General features: G+C 28.0%; 1 protein-coding gene across 4 annotated transcripts in view; it reads left to right on the top strand.

The window, feature by feature from the left end:
• LOC107455980 (cell adhesion molecule Dscam1) overlaps positions 1 to 18209 on the top strand; it is a 456371-nt gene that overhangs the window by 386333 nt on the left and 51829 nt on the right. The window contains exons 23-24 of one of the 4 annotated variants that reach the window (XR_015429973.1): positions 3145 to 3325; positions 7005 to 7086. Coding sequence is in view for 2 of the 4 variants with exons in the window: in XM_087154009.1 (XP_087010135.1) it covers positions 3145 to 3395; positions 7005 to 7086 (333 nt within the window). In the remaining 2 variants the exon portion in view is untranslated. Of the gene's footprint in view, positions 1 to 3144; positions 3396 to 7004; positions 7091 to 18209 lie in introns of all 4 variants that reach the window. The other 3 variants (XR_015429972.1, XM_087154010.1, XM_087154009.1) reach the window with 3 other exon arrangements.

Genomic DNA, 18209 nt, shown 5'->3' with positions numbered 1-18209 from the left:
AAAAGTCATAGCCTGCACATCATACGGATGGAAAGTCGTTTATAGACTTTATCCTTCATTCATACATCCTTAAATAATTTTATAGAATAATATTTATAAAAAAAAAAGAGTCTTCATTTCCATCTTATCATTTATAGGGTGACTTACTCAAAAGTCAGACCCTGCACATCATATGGATAGAAAGCCATGTATAGACTTTATCCTTCGTTCATACAATCATACGTGATACGTGAGGTGCTAGTATCAAGTCAGTAGGGCGTAGGGCCGCCACGCACCCGAATCACAGCTTTAACCCTTCTAGGAAGGCTATCCACTAGGTGTTGGTACACGGCGGCAGGTAATGCCCACCATTCCTCCTGTAACATGGCAAAGAGTTGAGTGGTGGCTTTGGGGCGTTGTGGCCTGGCCCTCAACCGGCTCTCCAACTCATCCCAGAGATGCTCAATTGGATTGATGTCGGGACTTAGGGATGGCCAGTCAAACTCTTGCAGCCCCATTTCATCAAACCAGTCCGTGATGGCATGTGCTTTATGAATGGCAGCGTTATCGTGTTGAAACACAAACGGGCCATTACCGATCTGTTGCCACAGGGTGGGAAGTGCCGAATTGTCCGGGATGTCTCTACACCCATCTGCGTTCAGGGTTCCACACACTAACACCAAGGGTCCAAGGCCAAACCATGAGAAACAGGACCACACCATAATTCCTCCACCACCGAACTTCACAGTGTCCGGTCATTAATGGCTGGATAGTGTATGTACATTATATATACAAATATATTATATTTTATATATATACATTTTTTAAGATAAAATTTGCTAATTATATCATGATACTTTTAGAACTGTTAGAAAAACTATTCATTCAGTTAAATTTCCTCTTCAGTTTTATATTTTTTACTGAATGTGTGGTATTTAGAAATATAATTTTGAAAACTTAAATATTCGCTAAACCATTATCACATTAGCCATTATGAAATGCGTTTTTTTTACCAGAAATGTTATTAAGTTAGTTGTTATGAAGTTATTTTCTCCGTGTGATATTAAAAAAACAAACTCTAAAATCTATCGTTAAATATGTATGCGTGATTTTAGCTTGGTAGTAAATATAGTTAAATTTTAACTTTAGAATATCTTAGAGCTACATTAAATTATTTTATAATGCATATCCTTTCGCTTCCATTCCTCTATTTGTACTAAACCTAAACTGCAGGCTGGCCTGTGGTCTCATTTTTTAATTGTTACATTTTCTTCACAAATAGATCGCAATTCAAAGCTTGTATGAAATTCGAGACAATATTTGAGTAGTTTTCAATTTTATACTTTTATAAAATAATAGCAAAATAATTTAAAATTATTATAATATTGCTTAAAAGTAAACGCGATTTCACTTCATATCTGCATAATAATAAGCGAAAGAAACTCGAATATGTTCAAAATGTTTAATATTTCTGACAGAATTCAACAGTATCTCAGACTTATTTTTGATTAAAATAAAAATGTCCTTTTCTGTCTTAAAAATATACCTGTGAACATATTCTGACATTTAATGATTTAAACTTTATTCAAACGTTATGTAAATTGTTTTGATGTAAATATAAAACCAGATTTCTTTTATTTTCCAACTTTAACTTTTTTTTTTGAATCCAGAATATGGTAGATGAATAAATAAATGGAATTTATTACACGTAAGATGCATGCTTTTTACGCTTAATTATTTCTAATATTTATTAATTAAAAAAATGGATTTCGTTTAGTTTCATAAACAGAAAATTATTGAAATTTCTGCAACAATATGCTTTCCTGAAGTAATAAGATTGATAGAATATAAATTTTAGAAATTAATATTGAAAACTACGAATTAAAAATAATATCCGGTCTAATTATAATAGCAAGTAATAAGATTTTGATTATTTTTTTTTATTATGAAGAACATCATCATAAATATTATGTACCTTTTCAAATAATATTTGGAATTTATAATAAGTAATATGTAATAAACAATATATAATAACATACATCTTTTTTATGCAATTACAATTTTAATACAATTTCTTACCAATTTTAAATGTATGCTTTCCTACTTTTCTTTTCAGTTTTTCTTTAATATTCTTTATTCCTTAATATTTTCATTTCCAAATAACAATAATTACGTTTAAGTTATGCTTACGTAAGGGAAAAATCCTTCTTACATTATTATATTTGTGTTTTAAAAATGAAAAAAAAATTCTACTGAAATATTGACTCATTAAATTTAAATTAAAAAAACAATACATTTTTGAAATGGTTTCTTAACTATTACTAAGCAAAAAATTAAATTTTGTTTTCGAGTTTGAATTGAAACTTTATTTTATAACAAGAAGAGTATAAAGTTTACAGTTATAACAATACGCACTTTATGAGAGTTTTGTTTATTTAATTTTAAATATAAAAACTTTAAATATAGTTTCCTTAATATTTAATATAAATTAGTTATTTTTTAATTTTAAATAATTTAAATATATTTAATTTTAAATTTTATTATAATACTTTATTTTAATTTTAATCTGATTATCTTTAACATGTGATGCCTTTTCATAACATTCTCATAACAATAGAGGGAAAAGATTTAATTTTAATTAGAACATTTCCATACAGTATAATATCTTATAATGTAAAAGAAATAAAATTAATTTTTAAAACTCCATTAGGCAGATGAAGTTTCGCTTTAATTTTATTTTAATTTTATATAATTGTGAATACTAACTTCACATTCCCCATATGTGTATATTAAAAAATATCAAACGGTGCTGAATTCACTTCGATTTTCAGTGTTGTAAATAAATACTATTTCTTAAATTAATGGAGACCCTACACGGTTGCTACTTTTAATTTTTGTTTCATTAGTTTAATTTTAAAAGAATGGTTATTGTCCATTTTTGTACTTTCATTTGCTGATTAAGTTATTTCGTTATCATTTAAATATTATTTTTTAAATTTTTATATGAGTTTTTTATATTAAATCAGTTTCTTATTTTGCATTGAGGGTTGAGAGTTTAATTTTTTATTTTATTTTATTTAAAATGTATGTTTCATTGCAATTTGCTTTTTCTTATCTTTTTGTTTATTTTTAATATTTTTATTTATTTTATAATTTTTATTTCAGATGGGCAATCTCGTTCAATCCATAAAGGGGACACTCTGAGCATGAGCGTTCTGGGTAAAAAGGGGCATGGTGAGACTGCTTACGAAGTGCCTAAGGACTCCTTGTACTTTCCCTCGCCTTATGCCACAACCCGTGTGCCCGGGTATGCAGTAGAAGATGGCAGCGAATGTGACAGCCTCAGGTCGAGTACCAGAACTCCTAGTGATCCACAGGGAAGCCATACATATGATGTACCGTTTCCAGTTAGAAGGGTTAGTGCATGCAAAAAGATACTCGCTGATAGTTAGCTAATGGGGATAGAGTTTCAAAAAAGTAGAACTAATTCAACTTAAAATACTGGTGCCAACTGTAAGTTAGTAGCCTGGCATAAATGCACACGCTTTTTATTGCATGTCCGCAAAGGGGAAAGCAGGTTCACTATTATTTTCAGAGTTGACGTTTGATTTCCTGTGGAAAAGGTTGGGTAAGTGAGTGAAATGCTCCCTTAATATGATTGAGTTTAAATAGTTATGAATCTAATTTAACCCTGGAAATTTTAATACTCGAAAGCATTTATGCATGATTTAGCTGTGTAATGTAGTGTGGAGTTCGGTTGATTGCTACCACTATCTGTTTCGCTGAGTTAAATCATCCGTAGTTTATAGCACGCATCCGTCAGTTTTATCTTAACATCATTAGTGATCCCAGATTATGAAAAATAGCCCATCAGTGACATTAGCATTCAAACCAAATTATTTATTTTAAGGAACTATCGATGAATCTAGATCCTAAAAAATCATTATTTTAACTGTTACTATAGTGCTGTAGAAGTAAATTTATTATTGCTAAGCAACCCCGACAATTTTCAAACTCGAAAAAAGTTTTTTATTTATGGAACTGCGATTTGGTAATATAGTGCGGAGATTGGTTGATTACCACCACCATCTGTTTCACCAATTTAAATCATCAGTAGCTTATTGCACGCATCTACCAGTATTATCTTAAAATTATTACTTACGATAAGTCTCAAAAACATGAACAACATCCATTCACTGACGTTTATATTAAATGTATTTCTTTTAAGGACATACCAATGAATTACGATTATTCGTATTCTTCAAAATCATGATTTTCCTTTGTATTGTATTGGAGTATATATATATATTTTACTTTTTTTAAGCTAATTGATTATATTTTGTGGCAGTTTCATATCATTATTCTCTCATTAAAATACCTTTAAACTTCACCGTAAAAAAGAATTTCAAATTGTTTTAGCCGTTGTTTAAGTCTTAATGTTTTTAATCGTGATTTGTAAGAGTTTTAAAAAAGTTCTACTTTTCCATTCTTTGTTTAATTCCATATGTTGCGATCTTTAATAAACAAATTATTTGATTTCATTGTTTACCAGGGTTTTCAATATATATTAACGTCAGCCATTACGCATTATAATGTTAAAAAAAAGTTTCCATTTTCATTTAGTTGAATCACTTTCCAGGGAAGTAAGCTAAGTTTCTAAATTGAATGTTCATTTTTTGGGATAAAAGAAAGAAACACAATGTTATAAAAGTAAAAACAATAAAGGAGATATTTGATGAATTTAATGTTTTTCTTGGAATATCTAATTACTTCACTCCAACGAACCCGATTTTTAGAATTACGGTTCCTGAAGAATGTTAAAAAAATTTCGCACGTTTTAAATCATTATCTTACTTATTGAATCACATATATCTTTGAATTCTGAAATATGCCGGAAGGAATTATTCTAACAAGACATATATAACAATAAAGTTCCTCATTTCTCACATTTTGAAAATGATATATGATTTTCCGGAGTTACTTGGCACTTCTTTCTTCTTTTTTAAATCAATACATTACGTTTCTAGAACGAATCTAACAATGCATTTAAAATTTACCCTAATGAGTACAGATAATAATATTCAAGATACGTTTTAAGAGAAATTAAAATATTTTTTTCACCATGATTTGAACTTTTCTCGAGGCAATAAGTATATCCAAATAATGACTTACTTTAAATATTTCATACATGAGTATCTATTTTATTTCACTTTCCTAATCTCAGAAAGTTTTCATCCGTGTTAGTTTATTACAACTAATTTAAATTGTATGGAAATTTGAACTAACTCAATTTAAATTAATGCTAGAGCTTTCAGTTTGATTTATTAAATCTGCTTTTCTGCTTAAAATCACTCTTCATTTGTTTTAAATATATTATTTAAGGAAATACTTGGTTTTAAAGTGAGTTTCTTCTTGTTTGAATATTTCATTAGTAATTTAAGTAAAATATTTTATTTTGTAATTTTTAACTCTTAGCAGAAAATAAATTCGAAAAATAAATATTTTATTAAATTACTCTCTTAAAAGCAGTATTTGTTTTAATTTAAAATGTCAATATAAATTTAAAAGGAATATCTTACAATTGTATGAACTATTGCTAATGAATTTATTTATAATTATATAGTTAATAGTAAGAAATTGACGTTTTTGTTTATGATAAATACTGATTTTTTTCCACGTAAATTTATAAACATTGAATAATATTTAACGTAGATTAAGACATAGCAGAAAAAATAATTTTTTTTAAAGCACTTTATGCATAGATGCCAAAAGATATGTGTCGAAATTAGTTCATGAAAAATTTGTTTTATTTTTATAAAGTTAAAAAGTACAACTTAAATGCTAACTGCAAAAAAAAACAAAAAGGCTTTATTCTTTTTGCGGAATTATTCATTGATAATATTTAAATAGTTTTGTCCATATGTTAGGAATTAAGTATCCTTTTTAACTGTTTACTTGTATATAGTGATATAACCGCATACAGCGTACTCTGCATTTCCTAACTTTAATCTATATATATATATATATATATATATATATATATATATATATATATATATATATATATATATATATATATATATATATATATATATATATATATATATATATATATATATATATATATATATATATATATATATATATATATATATATATATATATATATATATATATATATTTATATAGTATAAAATAGAAGTAAGATTAACGAAGAAAATTAAAAGAAAATCAATAATAAGTTTTATTTATTGCATATAAGCTGCAACGGGAAGTACAGAGAATTTAAAAAATAAGTTTAAAATGTAGAGAAAGCAAGAAAAAAAATTATTTAAAAGGGAATAACAAATTACTATAATGTGCTTTTTTAAAAAATAAAAATCCTTTTTACAAATTTAAAAAAATTAAAATTTAAAAGAAATTTAAATTAAATTAAAATAAGGAAAAGATATAAACTCGCCATCAGCTCACAAGATTATATACGAAAAAATTCGTTGAGTTAATTGTATGTCATAATTAAAAAATTTCTTTGTTAACAGCATTCATATTTTTACCATGTGGAAATCTAATTCGGGCAAATCAATAGATATTTTTTTTATTTTAATTTAACATTTTTTGCTTAATAAGTTCCATTTCATTTCAATTGTTTTGGTGCTCCTCACACTATTGTATTGATATGTTTTACATTTGGCTGTTTTAATACATTATTAGAATGCACTATTTTTCTGATATAATCGTGATTTCAAAATTTTTAAAAAAACATTTTTCATAATATTTTTTTATATCTTTTTTCTTGTTCTCTCTCTCTTTATATATATACATAAATCAAGCGTCGTTTTTTTTATTAAAAAAATATTATTTACCGTATCAATAAAAGAAAAACAGAATTATTTACACTGATTTTTCTTTTAATGTAAAATAGTGTTAATAAATTTCAAACATTATACACACTTTGAAATATTCCTTTTCTAAATTAATATAATTGTGTTGCTATTTAAGTCAATTTTATATCTTTTTTATTCCAGCCGGAATACGAGGAACAGTATTCGCAAATCAAGCGGGTTCCCCTTTCATCAGTATCAAGAACCAACGTCTATCAAGCTCCTCGTAAGTGCGTACAAAAGCCTATTTCTTCACTTTTCTTCACTTCCTTTTACTCATTTCTTTTCTTTAAGTGTTTCTTTTGTGCCTGAAAATGAATCCTTTCATTGCAATTTCTCTTTGGGAGAAGGGGCTTGTTCGAAAATAGGATTGATTGTGTTTTTTTGTGCGATGAAAGCTTTTGAAAGACTATGAAGAAACTATTGAACAGGCTTAAGAAAAGAGCAATTTGAAACATTTTGTCACTTCAAAACTCTCAAAATATATAGTTTTACGTGCTTGGAAGATCAAAAATAAAAAGATTCATTATTGGTGATAGAAAATTTGAGTTGGTAGAACTCTTTACTACATTTTTGGGAGAATGATTGAAAATATTGCTTTTTTAATATTTTTCAATATATAGCTTCATTTACCTTGATTTTTCGTGATTAATATATATTTCGTTGGTTAATATATATATATATATATATATATATATATATATATATATATATATATATATATATATATATATATATATATATATATATATATATATATATATATATATATATATATATATATATATATATATATATATATATATATATATATATATATATATATATATATATATATATATATATATATATATATATATATATACAAGTAGGATAAATAGTTGCATTAAGTAGTATATAAAGTTTCAGAAATTTTGAACAATTTCAACTTTCTCCAAAATTTCTAACTATGTGGGACGGTAGAAATAAAGCGAATCATAGATCTTTATAATTTCTTAGCAAACCATCACAGTAGATTTAATCATGCGATAACATTAATGACACTTTACTGCAAGCTACTTTAATGCTATAGAGCAAACTCTTGTAGATTCGTGTAATTTCAACAAAAATTCTCGTGACAAGACATGTCTGCGCAGCAACAACAAACTAACTCCCTGGATTTTTGAGCGTGAGCAGAAATCAATGTCCCACTGATTTCAGGTCTACATAGTGTTTGATGGTTCAATTAAATCATTCATACTCGCGATGTTCAATAAATGTTTCCATGCATTACATCTTTTATACATTTTTGGTTTCTTACATCTGTCGCGGTGTTTTTTTGACGCTTCCGGGTATGGATCGCTAAACTGGCAGGAGTTTAGATTATGCACGGAAATCAATGTATATATGATCGACTGATTCCAGGTCTACATAGTGTTTGATGGTTCAATTAAATCATTCGTACTCGTGATGCTCAATAAATGTTTCCATGCGTTAAATCTTTTATGCATTTTTGGTATCCTACATCTGTCACAGCGTTCCTTTGATGCATCTGGGAATGGGTTGCTATATTTCTCAATCATTAAAAGTCTTTAATTCCTGAAAGTGTTTGGCATCCTTCAAATATTAGAGTTTTGTATTGTGATTTCCAATTCCTATTGAAAATTTAAGACATAAAACTTTTACCAAATATTATAATAATTTATAAACTTGAATTCACCATTTATAAATATATAACGTGGGAGAAAGCTTCACTTTTAAGTTGGAATCTAAATCCCATCCATTTTTGTTATATAAAAAAAACTAACCTTGTATACATACAGTGAAACTTGTTTTTGTGCGGTCCTTTTTTATGCGATTTTATTTTTGCGCGATTGGTTTAGTGCGATTTATTTTTATGCAGTATATGAATCTTAGCGGCGTTAGCACCAGTTTAATGTTTCCTATCAATGTGCATATACAGTGGTGGCCAAAAGTGTGGACACTTTTTGAAAGTTTCATGTTTTTCAACATGGTGTGCTTGTAGAATATATTAATTTTCACTTAAATACAAACGTCTATATATCAAATTGAAGGTAATTTAATGTAGAATTTAATAATAAATGCAGTATTACAATATCTGTTTTACAAAAAAGTTATGCAACTAATAGTAAGATCTATGCTGGATTTGCATTTTTTGAAAGTAATACTTACACAATCAATACTTAGTAGGGTAACCTTTATTTTTTAAGACAGCTTCACAGCGTCTTTTCATCGAGTGAACGAGTGTTTGGAATTCATCTTTCGTAATCATATGGTACCAAGAATCAATTATAGCTTCACTTAGTTGTCTTTTATTGGATGGACGTTTTTTTCGTACAAGAATTTTCAAACGTCGCCACAAATTTTCAATTGGATTGAGATCAGGGCTGTTTCCTGGCCATGGTAATATATATATATGCCTTTATTTTGAAAGCATGCTTTGCATACTTTTGCTGTGTGGCATGGAGCTGAATCCTGCTGAAAAATAAATGTTGCGTTGTTGGGGAAGAGATCCCTGATGTAAGGTATCAATTTAGGTTTCAGGACAGTTTCGATGTATTTTTTGGCATTCAGGATGCCAAATCAGGCCGAAAAAAATGCACAAGTGCTACTACCGATAGAAAAATAAAGTGGCTATGCCTTCAAGATAGAAAAATGTCATCAGATGCCATTAGATGTGAAATGAATGCAGCTAGTATTGCAGTAAGTTCAAAAACAATAAGAAGAAGGTTATCAGGATTTGGACTACAAGCTAGAGTTCCAAGGAAAAAACCTTATTTAAATCAAAAGCAACGCGTAAACGAGTTAAGTGGGCAACAGAACACATTAAATGGTCAGAAAATCAATGGAAGCAAGTAATCTGGAGTAATGAGAGTAAAATATCGCTCTTTGGTAGTGATGGTAGAAAATACGTGAGACGTAGAGTAGGTGAAGCACTTCCTCCTGATTGCATTGAAGCAACTACAAAAAATCCAACAAATGTCATGATTTGGGCATGTATGTCTGCAGATGGTGTGGGCCGAATTCAAGCGATTGACGGAATCCTGAATGCCAAAAATACATCGAAACTGCCCTGAAACCAAAATTGATACCTTCCATCAACGACCTCTTCCCCAACAACGCACCGTTTATTTTTCAACAGGATTCAGCTCCATGCCACACAGCAAAAGTATGCAAAGCATGGTTTCAAAATAAAGGCATGGATATATTACCATGGTCAGGAAACAGCCCTGATCTCAATCCAATTGAAAATTTGTGACGTTTGAAAATTCTTGTACGAAAAAAACGTCCATCCAATAAAAGACAACTTATTGAAGATATAATTGATTCTTGGCACCATGTGATTACGAAAGATGAACTCCAAACACTCGTTCACTCGATGAAAAGAAGCTGTGAAGCTGTCTTAAAAAATAAGGGTTATCCTACTAAGTATTGATTGTGTAAGTATCACTTTAAAAAAATGCAAATCTAAGATAGATCTGACTATTAGTTGCATAACTTTTTTTTTTGTAATACAGATATTGTAGTACTGTATTTATTATTAAATTTTACTTTAAATTACCTTCAATTTGATATATAAACTTTTGTATTTAAGTGCAAATTAATATATTCTACAGGCACACAAAGTTGAAAAACATGAAACTTTCAAAAAGTGTCCACACTTTTGGCCTCCACTGTACATGTTGTGAACGAACTCTGATTACGTGGTCTCCTTGACAACGATGTATCTGAACTTCGCGATGCTCTGTTTATTTACTTTCATTAGTTCATTTATTATCGTCAACTCCATTTTCTCTTCTGTTTAAAATTTATTCTGCGCTAAACAAGTTGAAGTAAATCAGTAAAAAATCGTCTGCTGTGTTAAACAGCTTAGTATTTTAAAATTAAACCGTTATTTTTATTTTGTAAATTCTCATCTATACGCTTCGTATTCTGAGTTTTATACACGATTCATTTTATAGTGAGATTAAAGGTAAAAAAATTAATTACTTTTGTTTCTATTTATATGTAGTTTTTATGATTTTTATTTTATTTTATCTGATCACTGACTTTATGGTACCAAAAAACAAATCAATTGAAATGCTATCTTAAAGCGACGAAAGCGATTTTCAACCAATTCATTCCAAGAAGATGCGCGTTTTGGATTACGACGAGTAGCAGCAAACTATTTAATGTATAATTTGAAAACTTCTCCATGAAGAATTAAATATTTTTACAATTTCTTTAGATCTATTTTAATTATTTAATTCAAAGCATTCTCACATCTATTTCATGAATCATTGATGTATTTTCTGAGTCTGACTTTTTTTATGCAGTCCCTATCCACCGCATAAAAAAGTTTTAGGTTGTATATTGTACAAAGTTGTTATTATATGTAAGAATTTATGAAATTTTCGAGCATTTTTTTTGTACGATTTCTTTTATGCGGTCCCTATCCACCGCACAAAAACAGGTTTTATGGTATAGCGTAATTGTTTTTTCAAAATGAAAAGGATTTTTAAATTTATTCACTCCACCAATATTTACCATGGCACACATGATTATTTTCCATTCTGAAATTATAACTTTAAAATAAGTTTTCAGATGTTTGAGAAAAAAGGAATGAATGATACCTATACTTGCTCAGTTTGATCTTTCGATCAGTGAAAAACTCATTGCTCTAGGTCGAGCTTGCCTGTATCACTGTCTAGTTTACTCCATAGAAGGAAGGACTAATGTTGGTATTGATTTGGTAGGTAGGTAGGTGTTGGTAGATTCCTGGTTTTCGTTAATATTGTCTACAGTAGTAATAATTCCTTTTACGAGCCGTGAGTAAATAGTCACTTCATAAGCAAAAAAAATATGCATCTCTCAGGAAAAAACCTAGTAGGTATAGGTCCTGTTAGCAACGAGACCTAGTCACGACCATTTTTTAAATCGACTCTATGATTTTCAAAGTATTGCTAGTCTTAATGGGTACTATAATTTATTTTGTAAGACTCATACTAGACTCATACTGCATATTCAGGATTAGATCAAGTAGCAATAGCTAAAAGGAAACTAGGTGAAAACGACAAGGGAACTCCATATGTGATTTTATGTTTACATTCATTATCATTTATAAGATAAAATGAGACTAAAGCATTGACCGTATATTATTTTTAAAAGACGATTATAAAAATATAATAATCGCAAAGACGTAACATCATTTTTTTTTATAAAAAATAACTTTATGTGGTTTTACTTACCGCCATTTTAATTTTGCAGCAGAAGATTTAAGTGATAGTTTTATTCAAAGAACAACAAGGTTTGTTTTGATGCGGTGGTTTTATCTCGCGTTTTTAATAGTGCACCGAGAAAAAAATGTATGGTCATAACTACCAGAATATTGTAAAATTTACCGTGTTTCTAGCACTATGGGATTACAAAAAAGTTGGTAATTTTCGCAGTAGCGCTTCGGTAATGATTTCGCAAAAATTAACAATAAAATGAGGTCTTATACATGTAATAAATGTTTTTAGAGCTAAGCAATTTTATCATGATACTTGAAAATATCGCATTAGAAATCTTCTATTCGGTTAAATTTGCTGTTCAGTTTTGTATTTTAGTACGCAATGAGTGGTAATAGAAACTATAATGTTTGAAATCCAGGAAACAGTTGCCATATGAACACAAAAAAGGCTAAATGAAAGGTTTAAATAACCGTATAGTTTGATTTTATTAACGTGATTTAGGTTTTTATTTTTAACAAAAATGTCATTACCATACTTTACGGTAATTTTTCCAAACTGCTATTTTCCATGTGTTATTTTTACATTCATTCATCAGAAGATGAAACGAAACCAAAGAATTTACTGTATATCATTTTTAGAAAAACGATTGTACTTGAAAAAAATTATCGAATTGAATTACCGTAAGGATTTAAGCAAAACCTAATGCCTATTAAAACAAAAATATATTAATATGATTCGGCTTAGTACCATATTAGATTGCAGCAGAAAATTTGAGTGACAATATTATTCATCGAACTATTAAGTGTTTTAATGCAACGTTTTTTTTGTGTTTTAAATAGTGAAAAAAATAATTAATAAATAACCTGATAATTTTTTTAATGTCATTTGGTTCTCACCATTAGCTCTAATGTATTTGATGTTACATCTCAATAGCACATACAATCCAATATTATAACTATATATACAAAAGATACACTCAGAATAACTTTTTATCTTTTCCGTTTTATATATTATCAGATTAAGTAAATTAATACAAAATCATAATATCAGCAATTTTAAGAAATATTGCACATAATTTCTGCACATTTATTAAAGCTTATTTTCATATACAGTGTTTTTACACAAGCTACATATCATACTTTCGTAATCATAATTTTATAACTTGTAGATATTTAATTTATAAAAATATTCTGAAATGAGCAAACTTCTCAGTTATGAAAAGATTAACAGACATATTTACACCGGTATTAACTATTCGTTGGCATTGAGCAACCGTGGAAATTTAATCATAATTTTTAAAATATTGTATACTGTTTTTTATGCGAGCTGTAAAATGCTTGTATTTATTGTAAGATTGATATTAGAATCTTTCATAATATTTTTCTAATCGAAATTTTTTTTAATTTTTTAAAAAAAAAATCATATTAAATAAAATATTAAAATCAAAGAATGTATATTTTTTAAAATCGCTTTCAAGATAGCTATAGTTTTAAATTATAAACCAAAAACATTTATTTTTATTCTTAAATATATTTATTAAAAAATTCATTTTATGTTACTTGGATTTATGAAGGTTCGTTTCAGTATTTTCATTAAAAATTAAAGTTCTCCGGAATTATTTTTAATCTAACAACACTTTTGAAATATCTGCAAACTCTCTGTGTTCCAAAGATTAAACTGATGTCATTATTTCTACGCCTCACACGAACCCTTTAATCAAGATGCCATATTGCTATGTAACACGACCAGTATAATCATTCCAGGAAAGGAGGTTAATTCTGCAAATATTGACTAAATGTTGTGAAGCAGTTTACAGAGCACGAATTTTAGATTAGTCTGCACCTAAATTGTAATTTGCTAGTGTAGAGCTCTTTTGTAGATGAAACAACGAGTGTTCGAGTTTATTATCATGCTCAACACTTAGCTAGAGCTTATTAATTTATTATTTCGAACCATACAATCGATATGTTTTACAATTTTATACAAATTTGAATGAGAGCTCCTTTTATATGTAACGAACTATTTTTATTCAAATTGATTTTAAATAAAATATTAGATAGGATAGTAATTTTCTTATTAAATTAACTTTTTGCTAGTGTAGAGTGCTTTCGTGGAAGAAGCAGCGAGAGTATGAGTTTATTGTCATGCTCAATACTTAGCTAGAGCTTACAAATTTATTATTTCTTACGAAACAATCGATATGCTTTACAATTTTTTGCAAATCCATATGAGAGCTTTCTTTAAATATGAAAGACTATTTTTATTCAAAATTGATTCAAAATATATTTAAAAATTAGATATGATAATAGTTTGCTCATAAAAATTGTAAGAAACTTGCGTAGATATATTTTGCAAAGCGAGCAAAAAAAAAGATATCACTCTGAATAATGTTCGCTCTAATGATCGAATTTTCACTTACTAAGTTTCAATCTTATGATTTCTGGGGGTGACTTCAAATAAGCTAATTAATTAGAGCTAACTATTAATTAAATTATGAAATTGGAGCAAAAACACACTTTCTCTGAATAAATATGGATTTTTTTACATATTTGGATTGCTAGCCCTCAAAATAGGGGGGGGGGGGTAGATAAAATTTGGAAAAAAATAGATCAAAAGTTAGGGCGCTTGGAAGTTTTATATATTTGGTATCGTCCAAGAAAGACGCCAAGAATTTTCACCATAGCAGGATTGGAAATTTAATATAAACATTTTCTAGCCTCACAGTCGACAAGAGAAAACTACTCCGTTGCTAAGCTGACCAAGGGGAGAGAATAAAAAAGAATGAAATGAAAACTGAACCTATATATTTGTTCTTGTTCTACCTCGGGAAGGCCTTTTTTTTTAAAAAAAAAAAAGATAGTTAATAGAATAATATCTTGAAATTTTTAGGCTACAGATTTGTTTTTAGCTGATTGTTGCCCAAAAAGAAAATATTGCTTTCATTTTCATTTCCTTTAAAAATGAAACTTTAATCAATTTATGAATTATTTTTAATTTTTCAAGATTTTAGTATTTTATCGCATGAACTTTCTCAAGGCATTATTTGTATTTAAAAGTTTTTAACTTTATTTAATATAAAGATTTTATACTGAAACCAGATTTGCATTATTTCAATTATATACAGAGTTGTAGAGCAAATCACGAAAAAGATCCAGTAAGAATTGTAAAATATCTGAAAGAAATTATAATGCACATCCACTAGGTTTTAAATATATTTCTTTTATTTGTTTAAGGCGAAATATATGATTGAAGAAACTAGTGAATGTTCCGTGATATTTTAAGACGATTTAAAAAAATATGTTGCGAATACTGTATGATTTATTTTCTCAAAAAAATCGTTTCATTCCACCAAATATGTGAGTTAAGTGGCTTTTTTTAGATAAAGATAATTTGCAATCAGCATCCTGATGTTTTTATACATTCTAAAATTGAGTTTCATGAAATCATCATAAAATTTAGCCCAACATGTTCTGCAGTTATGATTACCAAATATTGCTACTATAATTTATCTGCTTTATTCTTTTTATTAGAAGCATATTTTACGATTCCTACCATTATTACATTCATATATCTGATACGATAGTCTCAATTTAAACAGAATTCATAAGGTCTTTAAGAAACTGTAGTAGTGGCACCAAAACAAAGAAGATAAATGTATTTTATTGCGGTTATAATCACCACAGTGTTAAATAATTAATTTCGATATATAACTTCAAATATCTAGTAACAAAATATTGAGTTTTGAAATTTTCATTTTAAAGTTAAAAATAACTTCTTTATTTCTACACAGATGCCATGGTTTTTTAAATGTCTTAAGGACCGCAAAATCCCTGTAGAAATAATAATTTACAGAAGTCTGCTTCTTTAAGCACAATATTCTGATCAAAATAATGATCAAGAACGATCCATTATACTTGAGGGTAAAAACTTCAGTGACTTAAAAAAATATGACGAAAGTAAAGGTCCATTCTTAAGACTTGCATTACGTGAATGAAGAAAAAAAAAGTGAAATTAAACAGAAATGGAATGTTGCAACGAGGAAATATAAATAAAAGTGGAATGCAAGACTGGAAAAAACCGTCGTATCCCAAGAGTGAAATAGAAAATAAAAATTAAATAATACAAAACTAGAAAATCCGTAATAGCCGGGAGAGGCAAATCAGGGCAAAATGCATTTCCATGCTCCATTGACAGATTGTCTGAAACAAATATCGTAAACTTATATGAACAAAACAAAATTCCCGGGTATCAAGATGAGCTGATGTGGCAGGGGTGGTTAGAATTTTAGAATTATCAAGATTAAATTTATCCCCAAGAATAGATTTATCGCATTCTTGAAAAGGGACTTATCTACAGTGTTCTTTCAGTCAAAATGAGACCAGTTCTTTAGTTTTTTGAGCAAGCAAAAATTAGCTTCAAACCTGGCCGTTCTCAGGGTTCACTAGACGTTAACGACTCGCTAATTGAATTTCTGAGTGCTGAAAACAAGACGCATTTTATTTACATTTTCATAATTTTTGAAGAGATTGAAATTCTTATATGCCCGATTTAGTTTCTAAGGATTATTCATTTAATGACACAGTATATTAAATTGACATATTTAATGCGATAATAAAATTGGTTTTATTTAAAGTAATAGTTATGGTTCTCAGATTGAAAGAAAGCATATTAATATATAATTCATTTAACTTTCTAAAAAATTCAAAGCAGTTCACTTTTATTTATTCATTTGTTTATTTTGATATTTCATTTTATTTTATTTATTTAATTGTTTTTTAACTGCTGATCGGAAAACATTTTTTAGGATGTTAAACAGTTCTGTACACAACCTCTCTCCTGGAAGCAAAGTTAAGTAGTTGTAAGCCAATTATTTCAAACTAGTTAACGTCTCCACCCTATTCGAAATTTTTGGAACATATATTCTTTATTCATCGATCTAAAATCTATTCTAGATATGTTTTAGTTCATACTTCAGGACATATTGCAATCGAATTTATAATTTACTTTGTTTTATTTTAATGTTTTGCTTAAATAACTCAAGTTACATGATTGAATGTATGAATAGTAAGTATGATGCTAAACTGGGCTTTTTAGTACTTTCCCACATTTTTCCTTTTGCTCTTAGTAAAATAAGAGAATAAGTTTAATTTCTAATAATTTTTATAGGTTTAATTGTTTCTAGCTGTTTCATGCAATTAAATGTTTCGTCCTAACAGATTTCAATTTTGGGGTTAATTAAATCATTGTCACGCTTCAATTGAGCATAAAAGGATCATTAACATTCCTGTCTTTTCACGACTAAATAGGAGAACAATTTCAATTCATAATTTTTTTTAAAAAGTATATAAAGACCATTTGAAAATTATATTATTTACACCTTGGAAATAATTTGTAATCCAAAAATCTCTTAACATACCTTATTTCAGCATTGAGGAAATTCTAAAGTAGGAAAACGAAAAATTTTTTAAGATGATAATTCAAACAATAGCACGGGTTCTGAATCTTTTTACAGTTTTCTATGTTTAGTATTCGTTGTTTAGCAACGAAATAGGGCATATCGAGGTGTTTCCTAGTATAAAAATATTTTTTTGAATTGTGCTGAAGTTGAGAAATAATGTTAACAAATTTTTACGCAAATTTTATCGACAATATCATTCTTGAAAGGGTAACTTTCTGAAAGTTTCTGGGGAGAATAAGACTGAACGTCAAAATAAAATTGAGTGTCCATTTTTTTTCTCATTTCAAAAACAGAGCAAACTGTTATATTTTTTGCGGTGCACATAGACGCACTTTCATAGACGCTGTGCACTTTTCATTACTCAAATAAACATGAAGCAATAAAAAAGACAATAAATTGTTTATCTTCATTTTTCGATAAAAATAGTATGCTTATTAAATAGTCAGCTATTTTACATCGAATAATTTTGATCAGCAGTATGTTTTTAATTTCTTAAAAAGATTTAATTTTCAGCTAGCTGGCAATAAAGTTTTCTTTTAATAAAATTTTGCCAATAGTTTAAAGAGAAATTTTACATTAAAGGAGAACCTAAATTAAAGCACTGAAACAATTGATTATCATATTAATAGGAAAATAATATACGTGGTATCGTAAAGAATAAGATTTCGAGAAATGTTA

Source organism: Parasteatoda tepidariorum, chromosome 10 (genome assembly GCF_982258835.1).
Source record: "Parasteatoda tepidariorum strain Cologne lab strain chromosome 10, Ptep-v5.0, whole genome shotgun sequence".
Lineage (NCBI taxonomy): Eukaryota > Metazoa > Arthropoda > Arachnida > Araneae > Theridiidae > Parasteatoda > Parasteatoda tepidariorum.
This window is presented reverse-complemented; position numbering and strand designations above follow the sequence as displayed.